This window comes from Panulirus ornatus, chromosome 6, assembly GCF_036320965.1.
Source record: "Panulirus ornatus isolate Po-2019 chromosome 6, ASM3632096v1, whole genome shotgun sequence".
Taxonomy (NCBI): domain Eukaryota; kingdom Metazoa; phylum Arthropoda; class Malacostraca; order Decapoda; family Palinuridae; genus Panulirus; species Panulirus ornatus.
Window position 1 is genome coordinate 53,966,431 of NC_092229.1, and position 27,291 is coordinate 53,993,721.

A 27,291-nucleotide genomic window follows, 5' to 3' on the forward strand; every position below is an offset into this window, starting at 1 on the left:
AGGCATTAACCGACTACCCACATGAAGAAGAAACAAAATAAAGAAGACATAAGAAAGAGCCAGAGGAAGAAACATACACAGAAGAAAGGCGGCAGCTGGCCGGCCCTACGTGACTCCATCAGCTGGTCCAGGCTCAGACTACGCTCACCTCCCGAAGACATCCTCCTCCTCCACGCTGTGTATAGTCTTGCAGCCTATTAGCTTCTGGTATCAGCTCGGCTCATCTGGCGTGTTGCAGACCAGCAGCGTCTGCACACCTGCTGCTCCTACTGCAGCTACAGGTTGTCATCTCAGAGTATACAATATTTCCAATGTGATTCCACGCTGTTGATCGTTTTCTTGCAAGGTCCAATAGATTGTCTTCGAGGTTATTGGAAGGGATCAGATAATCCTGCCAGAGAGACGTTAAAAAAAAGAGGGGTGGTATATCGACTGAGAGGTGGATGTATGGGCAAAGGTATCGAGGTAAACGTAACACATAACAGTAGCTTGAGTCTGTATCTTGTTACGGAGTACTGGACCCTTGAACACAATGGAACGACCCTTGGTTCCTGGTCTTTGACCCTTACAGTCAGGGGTCTAAGGTTAGGCCATCATACCGAAGGGTTGTGCCGCGGTGGTGAGGGGTCGTTCCGTCGTACTCATGGGTAGTGCCAGCCTACCCAACTATCACTCCCTTACCTAGGATCCTGACGGAGCCTCAAGCTTGGGTACTGTACTTGCTCCATCCAACTGGCCTGTGATAGCATCTATCTCCTTGGATCTTGTTACTTTCCTTGGCTCTGGTCCTCCCTCACTGACCTGGGCAGCCTTTGTCTCTACCTCCGTTAACCAACCAACCAACCAAACAACCCAGACCTTATTCCTTTCTCCAACCACCACCACTGCTACCTCAGCCAAAACATCTATCCCATTCGCTACTTTTCGAGATTCTCTCAAAAGTGCCCCACCCTTCTGAATCTTCATTTATAGGGCTCTACCATTCCTATATTAATACGACACCTCCTTCTACTACTACTACTACCACTAGTATAACTATCACTGCCACTAATATCGTCCAAAACACTATTCCATTGCACATCTCTTCTAACCATAAAAATTACTGAGAACCTATCTTCTCTCTCTCTCTCTCTCTCTCTCTCTCTCTCTCTCTCTCTCTCTCTCTCTCTCTCTCTCTCTCTCTCTCTCACTAAAAACTAACGACCCACCTTCTCCCACCCAGTCGCTGAGGCCTCGCCCTTACTAACCAGGTGAGCCACCCTTGTGGCCAGTGAACGGGAAGAGCGAATGTAGTGGTGGCCGCGCTCGGCTGCGACGATGGCCCGGCCGAACTTGGGGTCTTCAGCGATGCCCACGAGAGATAAGGTGTTCTCGCCAACGCCCCACCAAAGTTACTAGTCTGCGCTATACCCACCCGCTCTGCGCCACAACCACTCATCGTAGGAACGCTCCTATGTTCCCCTAACTGGCGCTGCGCTCCTTGGAATGATGCTAAGCTTCTATGCCACTGCTGATGCGATGTTTCTTTGTACCAACTGCTGCTATAATCTTCTATGCCCCCTACTGGTGCTGCGCTTCTGTGTCCTCACAGGTACTATGCTATGCCCCCATAAATGCTATGCTCTTAGATATGCAACTATGCCCCCAACTAGTGTTATGGCTCTATTACGCCAGGCCTCATATGATACCCAGGAATTACGACGTACCGTCACACCCAAAGGCCGGCCGTACCGTCGTATTCGAGGGCAGGAGTGTACGGTGACGCTCAAGGGTCGTACTCAAGATGTTAACCCTCTCTCTGGTACTTCGTTTCAACGTACCGTAAAAAAAGAGAGAAAATCCCGACATAAATTTACTCAACTCAGTTCTCATCATGTCATGTTATTCAAAGGGGCAATACCACATCTTATTTTCCTTACCGTACGATCGTGAAATCATTGAAACATATCCGCTAAAAAAAAAAAGATTCCTATCTAATCTGTGATTCGTAAACGCGTCTAATTCCCAAATGATAATGTGATTTCTAAGCGTTATCGTTTGGTTATATTCTCACAAAAGTCAATCCATTACAAGAATTCGTCCCTGAACCATCGTCTCAATGTCTCACAGATCATCTCCCACCTACGTCATCTACATACAGTCCACGCATCGTACATCATATAACCCCCGCTGTACGCACCTCTGAGCCACGTATTCTCTCCACCACATCCTTCCCTGCCTCTTGTTGCATCATGTACTCCTTAACTGCCCCCCTATGTCTCCACGGCGGTCAGCATCTCCCCAACAATGTATCATAACCACATTGATGTCTTTATCCCACAAGTCCTCCAGACCATGTCTGTATTTCTCACAACATCCCATGAATTTTGAGATCAACCCGAAATACTCTACCAGCTCCTGTGCCGTCATACCTAAATATCATAACCCCGAACTAATATATACCTGTATCTCCTACGACCTGTTCTTGTCCTGTTGATGACACACACACACACACACACACACACACACACACACAGGCTGGAATCATCAAGACTAGCCCTTAGGCCTACCCTCCACTAATATCCAGAGAGCAAGGCAAGATGCTGACCTAACAAGGGCCTAAGTATGGCACAATTCCCGACATGTGGCTTAATGAAATTACAGCAAACTTTTCACTGTTACTGTGAAAACTAATTTAATAACTAGCCCAATAAATATTTTCATAATCAAAGATAAACATCAATATGATCTAGGTATAATCAGGGGTAATGAAAAATTAGTGGAATATGAAATTACCAGTCAAAACCATCAACCCTCTGTGCACGACCATGAGGTGTATGGTATGATCTCTGACCTGACCCTCGCCAGACCTCCAGAGGGTCAGTGAAAGTATTCATAAAGGGAGGCGAGGGAGGAGGGAGGGAGGGGTTAATCGCGTATTCTGCATCAGTGGTTCACAACCTATGACATGAGCAGGACCTCCATATGGCACTATACGCGTTGCTAAAACCTTGCCACTTCCGATACACAGGAAAAAGGGAAAACAAACAGCTTCTTATATCAAGGAATATTAGACATACGCGTTCAAACATACTCATCTCATCATGTCATAACCGTGAGATGTATCAACGTTCGAAGTAGTTGTGTTAAAATGAAACAAGACAGCTTCAGCTGTACCGCATATGAAAAGACTACGATCCATTATTTCACAGAATCTGTTATTCAGCAGTACAATTCAGTTATCAAAGTCTAAAGGCACTATACGCTTCCCCGTATCACAATGAACACAGCAAAGCCTTTTCGGAAAAAAACTGTTCCACGCTGTTAAGCAACAAACACAAGATATAAGGAAATCAGCAAGAGCCCCTAACCTCCCTCCACACTCACGTAAGTGAACACATCAAATCAGTCCAGAGGCATCGCGACCGTGGCACATGGCTGCCGCTCTCTTCACAACTGCTTGACGACTATATCTTTCTTTTAAGCGACCGACATGGCAGAGGCAAATAACATGCCCTATTTCAGACAATCTCGGATGAAAGAAAAAGGTTAGAGAAAGAGGAAATTAATCAGGGCTCCGCAAGTGCTTGCAGTCCTGACTCTTAAAGGAAGAAGAGAAAAGGGAAAGACAAAAGGGAAAGAATCCCACAGCTTGGTTATTCGAGGGAAGGAGGAGGCATTACAGTCAATCCTCGAGTGGCCGGTCTCCACACACAAGCTGTGGGAAGCAGCAGCCAAACGCGTGCCACATGTCCAAACCTTCTGGACGGGATACATGCCGACAGCACACGAGAACAATGGACAAATTAATAAGGCAGTAACTGGTGGGCAGCTGCAGACCAGGGAGGTGTATCACCTGTGCTACCCGCCCGGGTATCTGGAGGATTAGTGACCTCAGTGGTTGTCAAGTTGCATTCCTCTGACCCAGGTAACTGTCTTTTCTTTTTGCCTCACTCACACGCGGACTGCCGGCATTCTGTCCATAAACATAAACTCTCTCCTAGTCACAGAGAAAACTTTACAACACTTAACTCACACAACTCATTCTTCGTAACTCAATTTCCTACGATAAGCGATATGCGATGGTCCTCCCGTATGGCAAAATGCCAGAAGGAATAGACAGAAGTTGTAGGAAGAAACATTAGACAGGAGCATTAGGCAGAAGAAAAAGGTAGGAACTTTAAGCGCGAGCATTAAGTAGTAGTAGGTTGGAACATTAGGAAAGAACATTTGGTAGACACATTAGGTAGTAGTCAGTAGGAACATTAAGTACAAACCTCTGGAAACACTGCGATAGAGCTGCCCTCTGCCAGTGGCCTGTTAAGGGTGAAGCATAAAGGCTAAGAAGCAGCACTGAAGTTCACCAATCATGGAGAATTTTTTGCCCTGGCCACCTCACTGACGGAGTTCCCGGAGGGAACGGGCATCAGATATATAGACAGAACAGCTATAGAACAGAAAGAGTGGGGCAATGAGGCAGCATACGGAAAGGGAAGGTTGATGAGAGGTGATGCCAGACTTAATGAGATGAAAGGCTTATGAATCCAGAAGTTAATAAGAGAGGTGGAGAATGAGCCACCACGAAGCATGGGCAGTATTCCCTAATTGGGCGAGTGCAACTACGAATACAAAATCGACTTCGAGGGTGCCAGATATTGGAGTAACACAGAGAGTCTTTACAAATGCTTCTTACATATGCAAACAAAGACATGACGCAAAATAAACCGATATCAAAAGGAAATAACTAACATTGCGAGTTTACTGTTACTCAATTTCAAAACAAATCGATAAAGAAAAAAAAATAGGTGTAATCATCAACCACAAACATGGAACCTCAAAGATGTCAAGACCTTTGTACCTCGAGATATGCCGTTCTCACAGATGTTTCTGAACTCATTTTCCGGTAGTCGTAGTAGTACAGTAGTTGTATAATGTCTACACAAAACTGCTATTCCTACTTTTACAGCTTAAAGTCAGAAACAAACAACTATTAAAGCATTAGGAGTAGTAGTAGGAGTAGGAGTAGTTGTTGTTGTTGTTGCTATTGGTGCTGTTGTTCTAGTTTTAATACAAAACTGCTATTCCAGTCTTTGAAATCTTACATCAGGATTACACAAACAACCACCTCACCTTGCATACATCCACAGTTTAGTTGTCATGAATAACGCAACGAAACCAGAGCCTACCAGCCACAGAGAAGCCCCAGATACCAACTCCACCGTTCACCTTGACCGCTTCATATGCCCTCGTTCAGCCTACTGACAGCACGTTACCTTACCCACCACTACAATACTTCGATCAAATTCATTCTAACCCATGCACGTCTCTCTCTCCCGAATGTTAAGGCCCCAAAACCCCAAAGCCTTCTTCCTTCATTCCATCTTACGCAGTTCTCCCCTCCTACCTATTTTCCCCACCTTCTGAAGAGTGGACCCTGAATTAGTCTTTCTTCATTCATCCTGTCCATAAGTCACAACCATTTCAGCACACCGTGGTAGGCTCTCAAATCAGACTGCGATTATACCACTGGAACTCCTCCCACAATCTTTTCTTAAACGATCAACCATGCTCACATCGCATACTCTCCTTAGCCACTTCATTTCTAACGCCCTACGTTAATACTAATAATAACAATTAATAATAATAATAATAATAATAATAATAATAATAATAATAATAATAATAATAACAATAATAATCGCTGTACTGAGATTACAAAACTAAAGCTGGAAATGGGATTAGAAGGCATAAAGGAACCAAAATGGAGACGAAGTAAGACGCCATCAGCCCACGAGAACTTGAAACGGAATCAGATCACAAAGATATGGAAATCCATAAAAAGGGAGTCAAACCTTTTCCGGAGGACAACGAAGGAAAATAAAAAAAAATTGCGCTGTGGTGAAAGGTGGCAAATTTTGTATGATGCCTTGAAATCATTCTTACTACATTACGCCTAACCTAACCAAGACAAACCTAAACTTCCCTAACTAAACCTAACCACTACACGCAACTAAACACAGACCAACCTAAACTAGCCAAATCTAAACATTCAACCTAACCTAAACAAATCCAAACGCATCTCCTAACCTAATCTAACCATCCAACCTAACCCACTCCCACCCAAATCTAATCCCATACTTCCTCCTCCAATTCACATGTGGTGATGCTAATGCCCTGTGTCACTAACCCTCAGCCACCCACCACAAGCGTCGCTTCACCGAACACAACTACAGAATAGCTTCCTAGAATTTCCAACTTAGACACAGGCGCACAGACGAAGCCGCCACACACACACACACACACACACACACACAGACGATACTCCCCCGGAGCACTTGTCACATTGCGACCAGAATACTGTTGTACTAAACGCCGCCTTTAAAGGCAGGTCAGATTACAACGGCCGACGACATGCAATGGACATTTACTGCTCGCACCGATTCTAAGATACACAAACTATTCACTGGCGCCCTCGGGCACACTAGACCTTCTGTTCACTTTAGCGTAGTTACAGAGAGAGCTGTTGCATATGCCGATTACTAGGATATTTGCTGCCTACTCATCAGAAGAAAAACTATATTGAGAGGCATGGTATGGTGTCCTGATAATGAACTCATGTACGTGTTAAGCGAGCCAGAAGTGATGGCAACATTGCCGACAACAGAAGACAAGTTTTTCAACCCTCATTGGCAAATTCAAAACTCTACAAGCTTCCTCAAGGTGTACCACACCATCCTGGATGCTGTGGACTGCCACCAGCAACAGATTCGTTGTGCGGAGTATATGCAGCTTGGTCACTGACCTACTTGTACGTACAAGGGTACAGAAGAGTCCCTGAAAACAGACATACAAGGGGCAACGTGTGAGTGAGAAAGGCTTGACCGTGTCAAAGCCAGAAACAAGCACTGAAGCAACTTCATAATCATTATAACCTCTACATACTCCGTGGAAAGAGTTGGACTTCCTAAGTTTACCATTTCTTAAAACGGACATTCTCTTAACACAGAGAGCAAACAACTCGCTAAACTCCAGAACCTTCTCAAACAGAATTCCTTCGTTTTTTGTTTCCAATATTGTATTATGGTACTAATTCAAATGTTATAGAGTTGCGGCAAAGACTTTCTCAATTACTACTGAATTATGGTTTTGTTAAAAATAGAGTTAATCCTTAAGTGTGTCTCAACAACGACTAACCTCTTCTTCAAGCAGTTTAAACTCTCATTACGACGGTTCGATCCTTCAGGACGACGATTCCTTGAGCATGATGTTACGATCCACGAGTATTGACGGTACGATGACTAAGCATGAAACTCCGATCCTTGGCCAGGAAATTACGATCCTTGATCACGACGGTGCGATCAATAAGGAGTGAGGCACGATCCCTGAGCGTGACGCTACTATCTATGAATATGACATAAGATCGAGCACGACGCTACGACCCTTAAACAAGGACGGTACAACCCTTGGGTGTGATGGCCGGGCTATCATACCCAAGTGTCGTACCGTCGTCTAGGTTATTAACTCTGCAGTCAACGTCGTTACTAGATATAGCCTAATCTAACCCACCAATCTCCCGCCACCTAAATATGACTCTCACTACAACATCTATCTTCATCAACAACGACACGCTTGTCTCTCCTCTACACATCTGCCTTTCGTCACTATACCACTATACATATATATATATATATATATATATATATATATGCACAAGGGGCCCCAGGTTCGATCCTGGCGGTTGGAGCTTTGTATGTTCTATGAAGGTGCGCGTTCATATACACTTTATTCGTATATATATATATATATATATATATATATATATATATATATATATATATATATATATATATATATATATCTTATCACATACCTATCACAAACCTGTCAGTATCTACAGTACCACTCTGGCCTGCCTACTGATGTCTGTTATCTGTGTACTAAACACACACGGCGCTAAGGCCAGGTCTGTAACTTATACGAGCTTTGACCCAACCAGTAATGTGACACCCCCTTACGAGCTAAGTGTAAGGTGCTGACCAACCGACCAACCATCATTTACTCATCACCACACATCTTTCCCCAAACCAGCACAACGCACATATCCCTGTTATCAACACCAACACCTCACATCTACCTCTCATAACCACCACGCGTCTCCCTCTTATCACCACCATCGCCACACGTCTGCCTCCCCGTTATGATCATCACCACACGTCTTCCCCTATCACCATCACCACACATCTCCCCCTCACCACCATCAACCATCTCCCCTTCATCACCACACTCTCACCACCACAAATGCAGCAGAAACGCCCACTTCACGAAGAGATCCAGAGTGCAACCTGGACGCTCAGGTTACCAAACACTGATCACTTTGATTACCTTCTCGCTCCATTTCATATACCCCCCAACCCCCCACCATATATATATATATATATATATATATATATATATATATATATATATATATATATATATATATACATATATATATATTCTTGATGCACAAGGAATCTCCACTCACAATATGGCATCAGGTGTCAAGTATCAGGAATTTAAATAAAACTCCAGGATGGCAACATAATTTACTGCCTTGCAATTGGCGACCGTTACCAAAACAAACGTTATGACCCCAGTACCTCCCTTGTCTTTACCAACAACAAACCCTCGCTTTGTGCAGTTCTTCTATCCTTATCTGGGTGATTTAGCCAACAGGCAGAGAGCTTAACAGTGTCGATATATCGGGTTTCCCTTGTGGATGATGTCGCCTCGTATTACTGACGCGTTCCGTGCCAGCGTCCACATAAAAGAGGTTCGCTGCAAACTGCGCTATCTAGCTAGCTAGGCGTCGAATGCCGATATCAGTTGGTCGACTCTGGATCGTGTCTGACCTCAGACATCCTCCACCAGCCAGCCAACCTTCAGGAGCAATGACCTTTACCTGTGAGCGGCCTTCACATCATCATCAGTGATTTTCTGCAACGTAAAAGACCGAACAGGCAACTACCACGTCGCTGGATAGAATTATAAGACAAACTGCTTTTGTTTCACCGCCGTCAGAGTGAACTCGTAGCCTAACGACAAACTCGTCAAAGACATCTATTTTTTTGTGCACTAGCAAACATAATTGAATCCCTTTAACTCACTACGAAACTAATACGAACGTATTTTCAAAGTTGCACAATTGCCTTTAAGTTTACCAACTAGCAACCACACACCAGCCGGTGCCCCTCCCCCAAAAACACTCAATGACATGGAGAGAGTTGGTGATGGAGGGGGTTGGGGAAGTAGTGAGTTGGAAAGGGAAACGGGGGAAGGTGGGGGGATGCCTGGACTAAGCCGTTTCACTCAAGGTCAGGCACGGCAATAACATCACTCAAAAGACATTACAATCTTACAACAATACAATCACCGTGTGCAGCATTTCTTCATTTGCTCTCTCTCTCTCTCTCTCTCTCTCTCTCTCTCTCTCTCTCTCTCTCTCTCTCTCTCTCTCTCACACACACACACGGGATGTAAATGCTGCACACCACCATTACTCACAGGTTTTCTTATGGCTTTGGCCTTCAAAATACGTGGTAAGAATATTACACTAGCGGAGGACACACACACGCACACACACTTCCTCCCGACCCCACCCCCAACAGATACCCTTCTAGAAAATGTGTTCGCCACAGCCTAGAGAGGTTTGCAGAAAGAAAAAATAAACACAAGCCCTTCCGGAACACTGGAGGTATATGTTTACCTAGTGATCAGCTTCAGCAGCCATCACTTGTGGAGAATGTAAACTCCTGAAAGTTTACCAATCATGCGACAACTCATCTAAGACCAGCAAACTATTCGTATTTATCATTCATGGTAAATTACGAAGTTATAACGAGTCCAAGCCAGAATGGAAAAGCCCTTCGCCAAGCCAATGGATGGGAAAGCCTTTCTCCAAGCCCACGGGTGGGAAACCAAGCTAAGCCAGGTGATGGAAAGACACAAGCCAATCCAGAGGGTGAAAGCCATGCTAAGCCAGTCAGGTTGTTGAGCCGATGGGACTTCGAAACGTTTGTCAACGAGGTCGTCAAGCATGTCAATGGGCTGTCAAGCCAATTAGTGACTGTCAAGTCCTCCACCAGATAGTGATATCCCAGTCAATTGAAACTGTCTGGATTGTCAAAGGAATAAAATTAAATGGAAAGTTAAGCCTTCCTCCTCCCGTTGGCTGAGGAACCAGTCATGAGAGACCCAACACAAATGTCATGGCATATTAGGGTATCTGCAACTGCTACACAAATATTCCAGCACTTAGTAGGTAATTAACCACGAGTAAATAATATTGTACGATATAACAGTCATTGCACCAATAATAAATTATTTTGGCTACACCAAACGATGGTGGTAGCTTAGTGCTACTAGTATTACCCTTACTGCGTTACCAAAATCAGCTGTTTTATCACTGATGTCCAATAAAAATTCTTCACAGCATACGGCTTCCAATCACTATCTGTACCATACATTATTTCAGTTAATAGTATAGATTATCATAGTACCAGTATCTACTTTTAAGTTATAATTGCAAGAGCATGAACAAGCACTGCTACAGTGTATTATTTACCAGTTCTTATACTTCACTACAAACATAATTTGCACCATTAGAACAAAAATGTCGTCTGCACAAATTATGGCAGATCCATGATGTTTGTCCCGTGGAATAAACACTAAGACGAGGGTTAAGCTATGAGAACGGAAGAATATATATTAAGATCATGTAAGTGTACTCTGCAGTGTCAGTGGACCAACCGTGTTGCGTTGTAGACCTATCAGTTGCCTGGGTCATTAACGCCGGCAACGTCAACCTCCAGCCACCAACCAAAGTATCTTCAACACGTGGTAAGGATAATTCTCAGACCATATACACCATCAACTACATAAATGTACGCAACTCATGCAGCAACAAAAATTATCCTAATAAGATTTCAAATTTACTGCAAAATCATTACTGATGTTGCTTTACTAATAAAGATGGTGCTGCACTGAAAAGAAGTTATTGCGTCATTGTTCGTTAACAATTGCAGTTTTTATAGCAGACGCAGACGTTATTTGTATTACACTATCAATGTTGTTATTGTATGCAATGTTGGTTATTGTATGCAAAATTATATGCACTTACTGTACACATACATATGTTATCGCAAGCATTTAAGTCGTCGCAAGTATTTCCTGCAATCAAGGATAAGCCATCGCACTACAAATACAGCGTCATTGCATGCACATAAAATGCTGTTGCACCACAAATACAATATCAATGTATACATTACATTATCAATAAACGGAACTTCACAAACCAGTAATGCACCAGCAACACTGGGTATTATTGCCATATATATATATATATATATATATATATATATATATATATATATATATATATATATATATATATATATATATATTATATATATAAGATACACCCGCTACTATAAAAATTGGATTATTGCACTAGTTATATAAACGCTTGGTTATTCCACCAGCTATATAAGTAAAAGGTTACTGTACCATCCATTTCACTACCTGGTTCCTGAAGCCAGTACATCTCCAATAAGATATACGCAAGATTACCGCACATTATAGTCGAGCTTAATACACCAAGACAATCATATGGGTACTATAACAATATAAAGTTACTGAACTAGCATAAACATAACCATTAATGTAATCATATGCTTACCGGGCAAATACTCACATTTAGTTGTTGCATTAACAAAATCATACACATAAATTCATAAACATATATATTGTTGCTCCTGAAATATAAACATACATTCATTTCTAAAAAGCTGAAAACCAGCCGGTTATTGCACAATATATACATCTGGTTACTGCACCGTCAACATAAACAATCACAGCACCGCTAACATACCTGGTTACTCATCACTAACACTAGTTAGTGAGCAACAAGTGTATATAGTTACTCCAACATAAGTGGTCCCATTAGTTTAGCACCATTATATATATATATATATATATATATATATATATATATATATATATATATATATATATATATATATATATATACACACACAATAATAATAATAATAATAATAATAATAATAATAACAATAATAATAATCCCGTTATGGAAGCATAATCCTGTAGACCCCGCTACTAAAGCACCCACCTACCCTATACATTGTATTCCTTTAATGACATCATCCATACCGGACCCCGTTACGGCGGCTTCACTACAAAGACCCCGTTACTGCCACTTCCTCAAGACAGATATCGGACAAGGTCGCTGGCGCCATCAGGGGTCTGAGTCAGCCAGACACCGGCCGGTCAATCAATACAGTGTTTGCACGTCTATATAATGACCTAGGTCTTCTAGCTTCGAACTCCTCCAGGACATCGAAGTCCAGTCTCTCACTTCAGAAATTAAGACTTATGTTGCGCTGTTAAAGACTGAAGTAAACGTACTGACCACGTTGCAGTATCTGCTGCGCTGGCTTTGCTGGTATCACAATAAATACAAGAGACCTATCATGAAGCTGAGCTAAAACGTACTGCCAGACCTGGAGTGACTGTACGTACTACAGTCGGACGGCAAAGCGAGAAACGTTATTTACTGATAAGAGCAGACTCTGATATGGACGATACTGTACAAGGATTGTGTACGACAGCCAACAGTAACGACATTACAAGGGTCGTGTACAGCAGTTATCAGGTACGACACTACAAGGGTTACACACAGCACTATCAGGTACGACCCTCAACAAGGGAACAGAGACACACGGATTGATATGTTAGGAGTAGAAGGACAAACATCTATTTTAAAGAGGAAGACCAGTAAACGTAGCTAGGGAGGTGCAAGTAATGTCAGTCGTAGATTTGAAACGAAATATTTATCAAGTCTATACTTCAACACATCTATGGTACTTTTGTCAACTACTCGAATCGGTAAATCCCTCCATTAGTTAACAATCCCGTTGAAGAAAAGGTATTTCGCCTCATTCGAATAAACGTTTGCCCACGAGTTTATATAGTACTACGAGCGAAATGAGATGAATTCATACTTAAGTAGATCAGATTAAGATTATCGAAACACTGAATGATTCTGAATACCTGTATTCGATCATTTCCCACCCTTTTCTTTTCTATGCTGAATAGACTGAATTGGTATAGTCGACTTTCAAAGGATTTGTTTCTCGGGCAGGGAATCATCATGGAAGCTCGCCTCTATATTCTTTCCATACTAGCTATGCCTTTCCTCAAGTATGTGGCCAAAACTCAACACAGCATTTAAGATGGGGACGCACCAGCGCGTTGGAAGAGGGTGAGAATAATCTTCCAGGACAAATTCGAGATCTAACCATGAATCCGAGAATCTTGTTCTCCCCTTTATGCGGCTGTTGAGCAGTTAGCTTGGCTTAAAGGTCACCAGGGATTATTACATAAGAATCCTTTTCCTCGCTGACCTTTCGAAGCTCAACAGAAATCACACTGTGGCTTGCCTTTTCATTTTTACTACCGATATGTAAAACTTTGCACTCATCAATATCAAAGTTCATGTGTCACCAATTAGCTTAGTCCATCAGATTGCGTCAGCTTCAAACTGAGGCGTTCAGTTTTTGTTGTGGTTGAGGATCGTCCAAAAAGCCCCAACCCCGGGAAAGGGGGATGGATGGAGGCTGGTTATACCATCCCCCAGCGGGAAACTGATACCACGAACTCCCCAGCAAGAGGGAGAGGCTCCGGTATTAGCAGCAGGGGTGGAGGGATGGCATCAGCCTCCTCCAGCAGGGGGATGGGGTCCCTGCCTCCACAACAGGAGGGAGAGGTCCCTGCCTCCACAACAGGAGGGAAAGGCCTCTCCCTCCAAAACAGGAGGGAAAGTCCTCTCCCTCCATAACAGGAGGGAAAGTCCCCTGCCTCTACAACAGGAGGGAGAGGCCCCTGCCTTTACAACAGGAGGGAGAGGCCCCTGCCTCCACAACAGGAGGGAGAGGTCCCTGCCTCCACAACAGGAGGGAGAGGTCCCTGCCTCCACAACAGGAGGGAGAGGTCCCTGCCTCCACAACAGGAGGGTGAAGTCCCTGCCTCCACAACAGGAGGGAGAGGTCCCTGCCTCCACAACAGGAGGGAGAGGTCCCTGCCTCCACAATAAGAGCAAGATGCTCTGGCCTGCCCAATAGGAAGGAGGGACCCCGCCCTCTCTGCCAGGAAGAAGTGCTACGGCCTCCCCAGCAAGTGGGAGGGGGCCGTGGCCTTCCCTGCACGAGGGAAACGTCCCTGCCTCCCCAGAAGGATGGGGGGGGGGGGTCTTCCCATTAGAAAGGAGGGGCTCTGGCCTCTATCTGAAAGAAGGGGCCCCTAGCCTACCCAGCATGAGGATGGGATCCTCACCCAGCAGGAGGAAAGGGGCTCTGGCCTTCCCAGCAAGAAGAGGCCCTGGCGTCCCCAACAGAAGGAGAGGGGGGGCCTGGCCTCCCTAAGAGGAGGGAGGGACCCCTGGTCTCCCCAGCAGGAGGGAGGAGCCCTGAGCGGGTCTGCGAGACACTCCAGACCGCCAGGAAAAACTCGACTCTTGACTTCCCCGGACACTGTGACCAACTGCTTACTGCGACCACCCACTTACAGTGGACACCGGCTTACCGAGACCAGCCAGCCAACTCATGCACACTAAGACCACCTCATAACTGTATTCATCTATGTAAAGGTCACCTATGATGATTGCAACAACCCAATTAATGCTGCTAAGTACTTACAGCAACCATCTGCTTGATGCAACCAAGCGGTGCTTACCGCCGACCACTACCACCTTCAACCACCCGTATAATTTAGTCACCTCCTTATTACGACCATCCTTCTAACGAGGCCACCCACTTAAATGAAACTACATTACTAATGCGGCCACCGTTTACTATCTCAAACCTTACAGAGGAACGACGGTTAAAGTGGCTACCTGCTTATCAAGACCACCTACTTCCTAAAGTCTCCTACAGTGTCCAACAGCTCATAACTTCCTGCAAGCACCGCTTATTACAACAAACCGCTTTTAGAGGCCACCCGCTAGCCACGCCCAACCTGGTTAATGCGACCAATCAATTACTGTAAACAGCCATCAACATGACAAACCTGCTCTCTAGTGCTCGTGTACATATAATGAAACGTGCGCGCGCATACACACATACACACACACACACACTATAATATATATATATATATATATATATATATATATATATATATATATATATATATACATACACACTCATATCTCATGTTTCCATGGTGTAATTTGTTGCAGACCATTAGGTTAAGCATGGGCTCACCCGGGTTCGAGTCCTGGGTACGGCAGTCGGCCTACAGTCAACCTAGCTGGTTATCCTCCCCCTTGTGGCTGGTCGATAAATGGGTACCTGGCTTAGGCTGGGGTGTGTCCATACAACCTCCTCGTCACATACAAAGAGTAACCAACAAATATCACACACACACACACACACACACACATAAATATGGAGAAACAATCACACACAAGTGCAAACGCAAACAAATACCACACGAATACATAGGCTATGGAGAATAGCCAATAAGCCCAAAGCCAGAAAATTCCTGCCAAAAGTCGGCCAACCAGAAAGACCACCCAGCTAACAGGCCAGGAAAGCAGGCAGCCAGCCAGCTAATAAGCCAGCCAGGCAGGTAGGCAAGCATCCAGCTAGCTAGCAGCTACACTGCCGACCACCTGCCAGCGAGCAGCCAGCCAGTCAACTAGCAGCCAACTATCAGCCATCTGGCAGCCAACTAGCAAGCCAGCCCAAGACCAACCACCAGCAGTCACCTAGCCCACCAGCCAACAACAGCAAATAGCCAGCTAGCAGCCAGCCAGCAGCCACCAGGCCCACACACTGCCGCCGCCCCTGGGATTTGCATTTGGCCGTGGAGGACCGGCCGTCCAGGCAGCCACACGGTGCGTAGCAGGGAAGGACTAGGGGTACTGGGAGGGGAAGGATTGGGGGACGGGCTGACTACAAGAGACGGGGTGGGGGTGAGGCAGAGTCTGGGCGGGGATGGGGAAGGTGGGATTCTGCACTGGGGTGAGGAGATAGCGCAGGGTGGGGGATGCGCTTGAACAAGAGTGGGGAGAGGGGAGTAGTATGCGGATGATGTGTCTTATCCCCCCTCCCCCCGCCAAAAAAGTAACGGTCTCGTTACAATGGTTCTGAAATACTGCAATAGTCTTTGAGTACTGAAACTGCAGTGGTATTAAGAATGTCCTGGAGTAGTCCTAAGATAGCTTGACAGTCTTATGAATCTTGAGATTATCTTACTATAAATTGTACTCACCTTGCAATTTAGCAGCCCTGTAATGAACGTAAGTACAATAGTCCTAAAACTGCCCGAATGATGCAGTTCTCAATATCAAAGTCCTGTATCTTAGCCTTAACACCTCCCGACCCACCTTCTGCAAGTTCTATAATAGTTTTCAAAAGAATTTTCGAGTCAAACGCAGTTCTCATACGCTACACCTTACAACAAAAACTAATGTATTCCTAAATAGTAAAAACTAATGTACTAAAAGTCTTGGATTCTCGGTGATAAAACATTTTGAGAGGTAAAATAACTAAAAGGGTCTCCAGAAGAGCAAGTCCACTTGTTATGAACTTTTTTAGATAACGCGGGCACTCCCTCCCACAGCACTAGCTTCCATACTCTAAGTACAGCTCTCTCCTACCCAACACGTCCATCAATAAATCTGTCTTAAGACAGTCCTGTTACAGGTAGAGATAACCCCCACCATAAACATCATACAAGATTCCTAATACAATGATTTTAAAAGTCGGATGTGAAGAAAAAAAGTTTTGATGTGTACGGTTGCACTTAAATTACCCTAAATAAATACTACGGCACTCTTCGCATCAAGAGGCGTCCAATTAAGTTGTTACCACAGTGAAATAATCCTGGGTTATCATTCACTAACGGCAATATTTACATAAAGGACTTGCAACCTTTTCCAGTTATGGTAAACGTTGTACACATCAAACACTTTTTGCTGTTTAAATTTCCTATCTAACCATAAGGCCGTCACTGCTTATGTCCTATAATTTTCTTAACGTCATTATCTTCCATGTCAGATGAAGACATCTATAGTCTTCCCCATACAAAACCCAGGTATAAAGTTCACTCTTTTTGACAGGTTTCATTTATATGGTTATTCCCCATAACTTTCAGCTTATACACCCTAACTTTCCCCCCTATAAACAAAACCTTAACAATTCTATTCCTATAATGGCATCACACTGGCCTCGTTTTGGTTCTGGCTAACCGTAAAAGTGCTCCACCCCCTCCCTCCACACACCCACACACACACACGGAAGGCTCGCCCCAATATCGTATCCCACTGGCGCCGACCAAGATTACCTGTGCGTCGGCGAGCCTCGTCGCGTTATCTAGTCGTCTGCCGCAGTCCCCACCTCCCGCTATCTCATTAAACACGTAACTGTACGATGCTTGTGTTTCTCGAGATACGTAATGAGACCGAAATATTATTTCTGTTGAATATTTATACATCCGCAGCTTCAAGAGGTCTGTGGTATCCATTTTCTTTCACTCCTCATATGATGCAGCCACAAAGTTATTTCACCACACTTCGTCCGTAACCATGAATGCATTATAAAACTCTATGACCACTCCAGAGATAATCTCAGAGTAATGAAACGGTGCAATCCTTATCAGTGTCGTATGTACTCATGTGTCAGATTTCATACCCTACAATGAATCCTGAATGGCAATGAGAAGTAAAGACAAAAGGTCATCAAGGCCCACTTTCAAGGCAAGGGCAAAGTTATGTATGCATGTATATGAACGTACCGTATTCCGTGTTGGTCCCAGACTTACCTGGAGGGGATGACAGGTGATTTGACCGGCGGTGAGCAGTCCACGTGCCGCCCCAACCACACGCACCGCCCAACACCACCACTCTTGCCTCTCTCCCTTATCCCTCTCCTATTTAACTACGAGATATACATTATACATGATTTTAGTGTGTGGTGACCTACCTGTCTGGAGAAGTCTGGCCCAGTGGTAGGGATTGGCACACACGTAGACGTGGTCGTTTCGGGCGGCGCATGTAGGGAGGCGCCGTAGGGGCGTGTTGTGCTGGTGGGTGTGTAGTTCTGGCCACCGCCATACACACACCATCAGGAGGTGAGGGGGCAGGGGGCGGCCGCCCACACACTCCTCGCCCGGGTTCCTGGGCACCAGCACACACTCTCCAGGGTCACCGCCTCTCGAGTCCAGCGCTGCCACAAGTAACTCCAGCTGAGGCTCCGTCAGGCGACGGAGCAGCTGCAGCGCGGCGCCTTTGAGCTGCTGCGTTGCCTGCTGCTGCTGCTGCTCCTGATGGTGGGCGTCGCCCAGTCCGACCCGCCTCGACTTCCACGCTCGCTTCACCAGGGTGTCCTTCCTGGAGCGGAACATGAACATGAAGCACGGAGAGGCGCCGCCCGGGCATAGCTTGGAGGGCGAGGCCGCCCCGCCCAGCCCGCGCGCCCACGCACACCACCCGCCCTCACCCCGCCCGCGCCGCCCACACTCGCCGCTACTGCTACTGCCGCTATTACTACAGTCACTCCAGAGGGGCTCGGGGGCCGCACCTGCCTCCGTGATGGTGGTGAAGAAGGGGGCCGGGCTGGTGTAGCAGGAGGGGGCGGTGGAGGGGAAGGCAGTAGCCGCCGCAGCTCCACCAGGGGGGCTCGCACCGCATGGGGCCGCCGCCGCCCGCAAGCTACTACCACAAACACAAACACTTCCACGGGCGCTCACACTCAGGCTAGCTACTTACTGCCCGCCTTGGTAACTTATATCTGAGTGACACTAGCGCGCTACACACTAGGGCCGGGCGTCATGCCGGGCCGCGCCATACACCGACAACACTTGCCACTGAGTGCGGTAGGCCATGCACCGGGAACGCACACACAGGTACACAGCTGGGTCAGGTGAAGCGTTGTGTACCGTCGCAGGTGTGGTGCTCGACTGTCGCCTGGACGGCTCGCCTCCCTTACACCACACTCTACCCTGGCTCTCCACAACCACCACTAAACTCCATTTATATGGCCGTTCACAGAGATGACAGACTTTGGGAACACGACGAACATTTACTTATGAATATGTACTACCATATATAACAATCTTATAAACTTCCATCGCTTAGTTTTCAGAGGAAAAATATGCACATTGTCTGCTGGCAACTGTCAGCCGTCTGTTGCCAGATCACGCGACGAATGCATTATTTTCTGTCACGGTGTTGGCCTGGGTCACGTTCTTTAGCCAAGGTGCGGCAACGGTTGCCACGAGGTCAGGTCACTCAGGCTACAGTATGACACCTTATGATCACCGTTACTGTGAGAGAGTTACCAGATCGTCAACCAGATAAACTCCTGACGGCGCCCTCTGTGAAGTGCCGCGGCGCTAGCATTCAGCATCTTCCGTCTGGCAAAATATTGACTTGTTTATACAATATTTACCGTCCCGTTGCAACTGTTTTGACGATAACATTAAAGAAATACGTCAGTTGTGCAATTCCTCATCCACCTGTCGTCAAGAAAAACAGCGACATGAGCGAACAGTCAAGAAGAAGAAATTATTTTTATCTCGCGTGTAGGGATTCAAATCCCGAGCTGGGCTCCCGCCACCACTGTAAATCCCACTTTCTTTAACTAGACCACCCTGGCCGAGGCCACCCGACCCCCCTGTCAACAGTGCCTGCTGGACTCGTGCGGTTATTATCACATAAATTGTCATTTCTTCTTCCTGAAAACAACTATTTCACTTGGATTATGGCCACACGGCTGAAGTCTACTTCCTGTAAGTTGCGATGGTAGACAGATGGAGCCACTAATCGCCGGCTGTATCAGACGGTAGCTTGTAACATGCACGGAATGTTGTGGCACGTCCAAGAAGAAACAAATAAGTGGGTATCGCTCTTGGTTCCCTTGAAGTTCCCCGAAAGTCGACCCAGCCAGCCACTGGCAGCGCTGCCCTCCGCCTTCTCATTCGTCAAGAACAATATTTTTTTTCCCTCCAACTGTTTATATGTCGCTGTTCCTCGCTATGTACCTAACTTTACTTGATGTTAATATCTGGCTGAAAAATTCTCCTTAAAAGTATATTACTTTTTCGACGTTAAAGAAAGGACCAATATGGAAATTTTTAAAGGGCCAAGATATAAAACATGACATCTGCAAACATTAATATGCAAATCAGTCCAATATAAAGTCAACAGAATAACCTATGATAAATGTAAGGTTAAATGACTTACAAACATATTTCGTTACGAAACATCTCGGTCTACAAAAAATACGTTGTCTTCGGCCTGTTAATCACAGCTCTGCTGCTCCTGCTTAACTCGTAAAGTATCTTACTCACTACTTATATCTCCAGTGTGCCGTTAAGTGTGCGTCTGATGAGGCGGGGGAGAAGTGCTTTTCTCAAACATACTCTTGCTGAGCCAATGTGAAGAGAAATTAACTTCATCTGGAGAGACAGTGAGAAGTTGTTGTAGACGAGGTTACGCCGGCCAGGGTGGCAGCGCAGCAAACACGACACCACACCCTCAAGGTTACTCCACTCAACATTTCTCTTCGGGAAAGTTTATCATTTCTGTATTCCAATTATCATTCTTCTTCAATCATCTAGTAATTCATACAAATACTTTTTAACATATTTCCATACATAATATTACGCTCAAGGAATACTAATGAAGATACTTGCTGTTAGGATGGTCTTCTCAAGGCTTGCCAGTACATACATACTAAAGCAAACATACATTGCTTATTCTGGTGAGATTTTTTATCTGCCTTCCCTGTGTTGCTGCCACTAACAAGAGCTTCGCCAAGGCACAAGACAAGGCTCTCTTGTCTGCAGGATAAGAGTCTTTGTTCTGGATAATGAGGCAACAATGGCCTTACACGAAACTATTAACTACCCGCAATGTAGCAAACAACATCGACCTCCAACAGGTTGTTAACGTGGTGGTTATGACATCATGCGCAGTAATGGATCTCCATAAGCCACCGTGAAGTATTAAGAAGGATCTTGTCATTCATACAGGCTGGATGGAAGTGCTTCTGAATGCAGACTGACACGCTATTTTTTTTTCTTGTTCTTTTAAACCTAACCTCTCATGATCCTATGCTTGAAACTGATGGAAGCCCTCGTCACGTGAGCTTTGCTAGATAGAATATTCTGAAACTTCCTTAACTATGCACCCTTCATGCTGTTGCAAAGCACCTCCAAATGGAGGTGCGTACATATCACGGCTGACTAGCGTGGAAGTTCTTGAAAGTCTTCATATAAACGAGCTAAAGGATGCCATCAAACCCTCAAACTCATCGACTGATTTCAAGTCGTCTAACATTCGACATATATGGCATACAATCGTCGCGCCCTGAAAATACGGTAATGGACTACAAATACACATATACATACAAGACCGAATGTCTGTGAAATTTAAGAGAAACGGTTCATAAGCATTTGCAATTAATCATGCGAACCATACTGCTGAGAATGCTATCAAAACCACTTTTGCCGAGCGAACACATTTGCTTGTCTAAACAATCAGTTTTTTGCACCAATGGCAAAGCATTATCAAGCAGTATTTTATTCAACCGTTGTTCTGGTAGACTGTGAATATATTACCAATTCTCTCACAAAATCTGAGTCCTCAAGTTAAAATCTTTATTGTATTATCAACATTCTATCGAAAGGCATCACATCGAGAGATCAAACCTACTTATCATCTAAATTATATCTAACTTGCATACTATTGACTTCCAATGAATCTAAATATCTCCTTCAGAACAGAAAACGGATAACACTAGATTAACTTGTTGGCTGCTAGCGCGTTGTTCCGACAATCCAATATGCCAAGCAGGGCATTGCAAACATTAACTTTCAAACAAAAACAATATTTCAGTTATCGTACGTATGCCAGTTTACGAAACCTGTTTATATATGTCACGTCTCATGGACTGTCTGGGCCAACCTGACAAAACAGTAATAAGCACATTCATAACATGTTTTTGGTACGATATACATTCGTGGGTTATAAATTTGATAACAGGCGTTACTTGACCACTTTATTAAAATGTTTATGTCAAATATAATGGCTATCGGTTACTTTAAGGCTGCTTGTGTAGGCACTACGCTGATCAACTTGCAAGGGCCATTTAAGCCGTTATCGTGAAATCATAACATTCAACCGAAAAATCTTCCACACCCTCTGCAGGTGTTGATGATCATTCTTAGACGAAAGACACTCTTACAGTGCACTTGAACCTTAGTCATTAGGAATGACTGCACTTAACTACCAATACGCTATCAATAATGGAATTTTAACACGTAAGGGAGGGAGCTTTAAGATATAAAAAGCTGTATCACTAAGTAGTGTCCACTTGTTTCTATGTCTTGAATGTCCCGTCTACCTCATATTACCAATGTTACATCTCTTCCTTCTGTTACCATTCACTTTTCGTCGTCTCTTTCGATATGAGTCACTTTCGCCCTTTCTTTCGTTACCATTCACTTTTCGTCCTTTTTCCTTACCACTCACTTTTCGTCCTCCCTTGTGTTACCGTTTCCTTCACATGAAAGCCTATCTTGATAAGCGATCTTTGCGCGACCTACTGAGTATTCCATGAGTTTCCGATTCCTGCATAATATGAAACGCAGATTTGCACAAAATAAACGACACTCCCATTTCCACAAGCATTAACTTTCTTGAACATCTTTACCTTGGGACGTTTCAAGTGATTCATTTCAATATCAAGAGATTCTACGATTCCTGACGGTTATACGCCCGGCTATTGTGCCAACACCACCCCTCCCTCTCCGCTATACTACATAAGGCTTCTGCCAGGTAAAAAGGGCATAAATTGACTCACACACCAGGCGAAACTGGAGCTGGCTGGCACAGCACCCGGCTGACGGGCTCCTCACGGGATCCCTGCCTGCCATACCATGTGTTCAACCAAGAGGTACAGGGTTTGTGCCCCACTCCCCCTCTTCCCCTTTTCTGCACATACAAAGACTATAAGGTTTTTCACTCTGAATGTTACAATACTTTTTTTCATATTAAATTGAAAATAAATACTCTTACTAATAACTGGTCTTCTTTAGAACATTTCGCATACATTATTTTTTGTTATTTTCTAATGCTATTCTCAATATGTTATTCTGTGTTTTAGAAGTATCCTAAACACCTGAGTAAGGTGTTCAAGATTTTTCGATTGGTGAGTATAAATTGGCGGTCTGTGATGACCCTGGTATCTGACGAGCCTAAAGCGCAGATAATCAGCCACCCGCCTGCCGAACTTGGCCACACATACAAAAAGAAAGCCTATTCGTAGCACATTTGACTAAACAATTAGGAAAAAAAAAAGCATAATACTCCTTACTGCCGCAGAGATTACGGAAAAATGCTCTGAAGTTCGCTGCACTTGAGGTACTTGGCTTAGAAGGTTAGGCCAACAGGTTCAGGAGTGCTTCTTTGGGCACAAAACCGCATTGTAAATAAGAGAACCGGTTTGTGTGCGAGACCAACGCGGGAAGCATCCACTCAACATTCCCTCCCCGACGTTAACTACTTTTCATTGCACTTCACCATTACTCTGTCCTGCCGCCAAGTCCTTACCCACCACAATACGAAGTAACTATGCAACTATAAAAAACATACGTCTGCATTTCTGCGCATGCGACAAGTATATTCCACCAAGCTGGAATGAAAATACCAGTTTAGCTTCGTCCAAGAGGCTACACAGAGCTGCAGGAGAAGGTGCAAAGGAATGCAATGAGAATGTTACTTGAACAGAGTAGAATGAGACGGGAGAAGCGGCCGGTGGATCCCCCTTTTTTTCCACTCCCCCGTAGTTATTTACTTTCCTTGTGCCAGTTTGTGTATTGATAGACTTTATCCTGTAATAATAAAACTAAATAAGTTAGTTAACGAAGATGCCATCACCAAACTGTTCTGTAGTTTGCAAAGGATTTTTAAATAACATTAGAAAGTTTCGTCAGGTCTGGCGGGAGTTCCCCGAGAACAGGTTACCAAGTGTCAACGGTTGGCCTCAGCCAAGTTCCTGAGCGATAATTCAAAATCATTTTGTTTCCAGCAGATGTCAGCGTTCATGGTTTACCATGTTTTCTTTAGTGATAACCCAATAAGGTTTTATTGTCATCTATTAGATAATAGCAACGCACAAACGTCTTTTGTAACGCATGTTTTTTCCATCTCGTGGTTCATCCGTGTTTTCATATCGACGTTCTTTAAATGAAAAAAATATTAAAATCTGAATGAAGGTTTTTTTTTCAGGTTAGATGCAAACATTAGTTGATGAGTTGCCAACGGCTTAGGTGCAAACAATTTGGATAATGTGATTCCAGCAGTTACCTGTATGATACTATCACCGTCTGGGAGACATTAAGAATACAACAGCTGCGGGAAAGCACGTCCTTCACCCCAGGAAAGAACACCCGAAGAACACTCGAAGAACACTCGAAACCCCTACCTTTAATGACAAGTGACGTCCAGACATAAACTTCTGCAGTATAAATTGTGCCCAGTTAACTACATAATAACTTACATTTTTCCATTCATTTTCCTCAAACTTTTTACTTTAGACAAATTTCCGTAAACAAATTCAGCAAACATACTGGCTATGGCATAAGACCATTCAATTACTACAGTAAAAATTAAATATTTCTATTCAGCAAAACTTTCAGATGTTGCATCAAACATTTAACCCAAATAATGTATAAAGGAAATTAAAGAATATAACGATAAAGCTAAATCCTGATTTAACTTGGGGGACAGTTGTCCTAAAAACCATCACCTACGTTTGTTAAAAACCTAGCATACACCAATGTTTCTTAGACACTTCTCAGTATCTCAGTTATTAAAAATACGACAGTGTCTCGGAGACCACTGAGGCACAATTACATTCCTGTGGCCAGCACAGCGGCCAGAGGGGCCTGATGATAATCTCTGGGTGAGGTGGAGAGGAACTGGTGGTGATGGTAGACTCTTTCATTAAGTGATGGAAGCTGTCGACGAGGCACGGACGTATCGTGGTCAAAAATAATGCGTAAATTAATCAAAGTATGCAAAACTGTTTTAATTTGTATGTGCGGGGCTTGAGGAGAAAAAACATAATTACGTAAATCAATAAATCGGAAAAGTGCTTCACCCTAAATCGCCAAAAATGAATGATTCCTCCGAGTCTCACAAATTCATATGACAAACATAAACATATAAAAAAGTACAACTGCATACAAACCAGCATACCATATTAATGAACACATTAAAAACATGACACGAGAGGAATCATTCTGTTAGCATCCAAATCTGAAAAGAATTGTGTAGATGTGTATGTCACTCGCCACCTCCCGCTCTCAAATGCCGCCAACCGTCGGACCCAAGGTCGAGCCACTGCCCGTCGCAGATAAGCTCGACCTGCTGGCTACACTTAGCGCCACATATGATGCCCGATCAACTCAAAGCAGGTGAACCTTCCAGAGTCCGGCTGACTATCATGATCACTGAAATAATTTAATGCAAATACTGTGCTCCCAGTGTTAAAGCCTTGAGCAGGCGGACTCCGGTAACACTCCACACACTAGTGTGTGTGTGTGTGTGTGTGTGTGTGTGTGTGTGTGTGTGTGTGTGTGTGCATGCATAAACATGAATAAAGACATGGTTCATATAAATAAGCTTAAGAGACCGGCCAATGCTACTCTGAGACTATCTTTCCGTAACACACAAATCGTACACACACACACACACACACACACACACACATATATATATATATATATATATATATATATATATATATATATATATATATATATATATATATATATATATATATATATATATAAATATATATATGAAGATAAAACTACAGGTGGAATGAAATAACCATCTTAGAGGGATGAATAATTAATGCCATTCCCCATCCTCCCCTCCTCCAATACTCGGGACCTCCATGTAATCTCATCATTAGCTAGTCAAGGTGTCAAAAGTAGGCGTGGCCAGACAGGTTAGGTTCAAGGAGGGAAGGTTAAGTGAGGACATGAGAAGACAATCACACAGGTGGCCTGTGACCCCTGACCCCGCTGGGAACTAACCGTAGCCTTTTGTCTCAGGTCATGACTGTTATGACCTCTCCAGCTGCTCTGCCACCTGGTGGAGTCCGATCCCTGGCTCGACCGGTTAATCTCTCTCGAGGCACGGAACACTGAAAGAGGAAAATGGAAGTATGGGTCAGTCAGTCCCACATTGCCTTCAGAATTATGAACAGTGGAATTCGCACAAAGCAGCCTGTAGCAACCCACCTGCGTTATATGGGGGTTGGCAGGTTAAGGGAGGGAAAAGCTTTTACTCGTGGGGCCCGATCTCTTGTACTGTACGGGGAGGGAGTACTACACTCGTGGCGCCCGATCTCTTGTACTGTACGGGGAGGGAGGACGACACTCGTGGCGCCCGATCTCTTGTACTGTACGGAGAGGGAGTACTACACTCGTGGGGCCCCATATCTTGTACTGTATGGAGAGGGAGTACTACACTCGTGGGGCCCCATATCTTGCACTGTATGGAGAGGGAGTTCTGCACTCGTAAGGTCTCATCTCCTGTTCATTCATCTACCACTTTTATTCTATATGAGCACTTCTTTACATCCTTTCTTAAAAGTTTTCTCTATAATTTCAAGTTATGTCGTGTTCGTTCAATCCCTACATCTCCTGAAGAACTGTATTGCGCACGTCATCAATCTGGTTTAAAAAAAAAATTAAAAAGGTTTTCCATGTGACTACTATTTGTGTGTTACGGAGAGAGCTTAACACGGCTGCTGCACCGACTCTAAACTTTATATATTTACCATAACTTTTTTCTTACATGTCTACACATCCTAAGTTAAGCAAGGTGTGATCATTCTTTGTGTTACGGGGAGAGAGTTTTACATTCATGTTTCTCCGTCTCTTACCTTCGCATATATGTACCATGTCTTTACTCTTAAGTACTTATGGACACACACACACACACACACACACACACACACACATGTACACCAAAGCATCACCAGATGTGAATGTATTTCGCTGCGTCAGTGCACCTGGCACACACACACACACACACACACACACACACACACCTGCACAGCTCACAATGCTCGTCACCTCCCCACAGTGACCTCGGCCGGAGCCTACGTGACCTGTGAGACCCGACCCATCCACCCCGCAGCGCCCGTCCCCCTCCCCCCTGCCCAGGTG

The 27,291-nt window shown here is 44.4% G+C and overlaps 1 protein-coding gene across 1 annotated transcript in view; it reads right to left on the reverse strand.

The window, feature by feature from the left end:
* The window catches only part of Dad (Daughters against dpp), a 154,323-nt gene extending 135,267 nt beyond the window's left edge, over window positions 1-19,056 (reverse strand). The window contains exon 1 of the mRNA XM_071662948.1: window positions 18,024-19,056. Coding sequence (XP_071519049.1) covers window positions 18,024-18,450 — 427 coding nt within the window. The 5' untranslated portion in view covers window positions 18,451-19,056. The remainder of the gene's footprint in view (window positions 1-18,023) is intronic.
* Window positions 19,057-27,291: the final 8,235 nt, after the last annotated feature.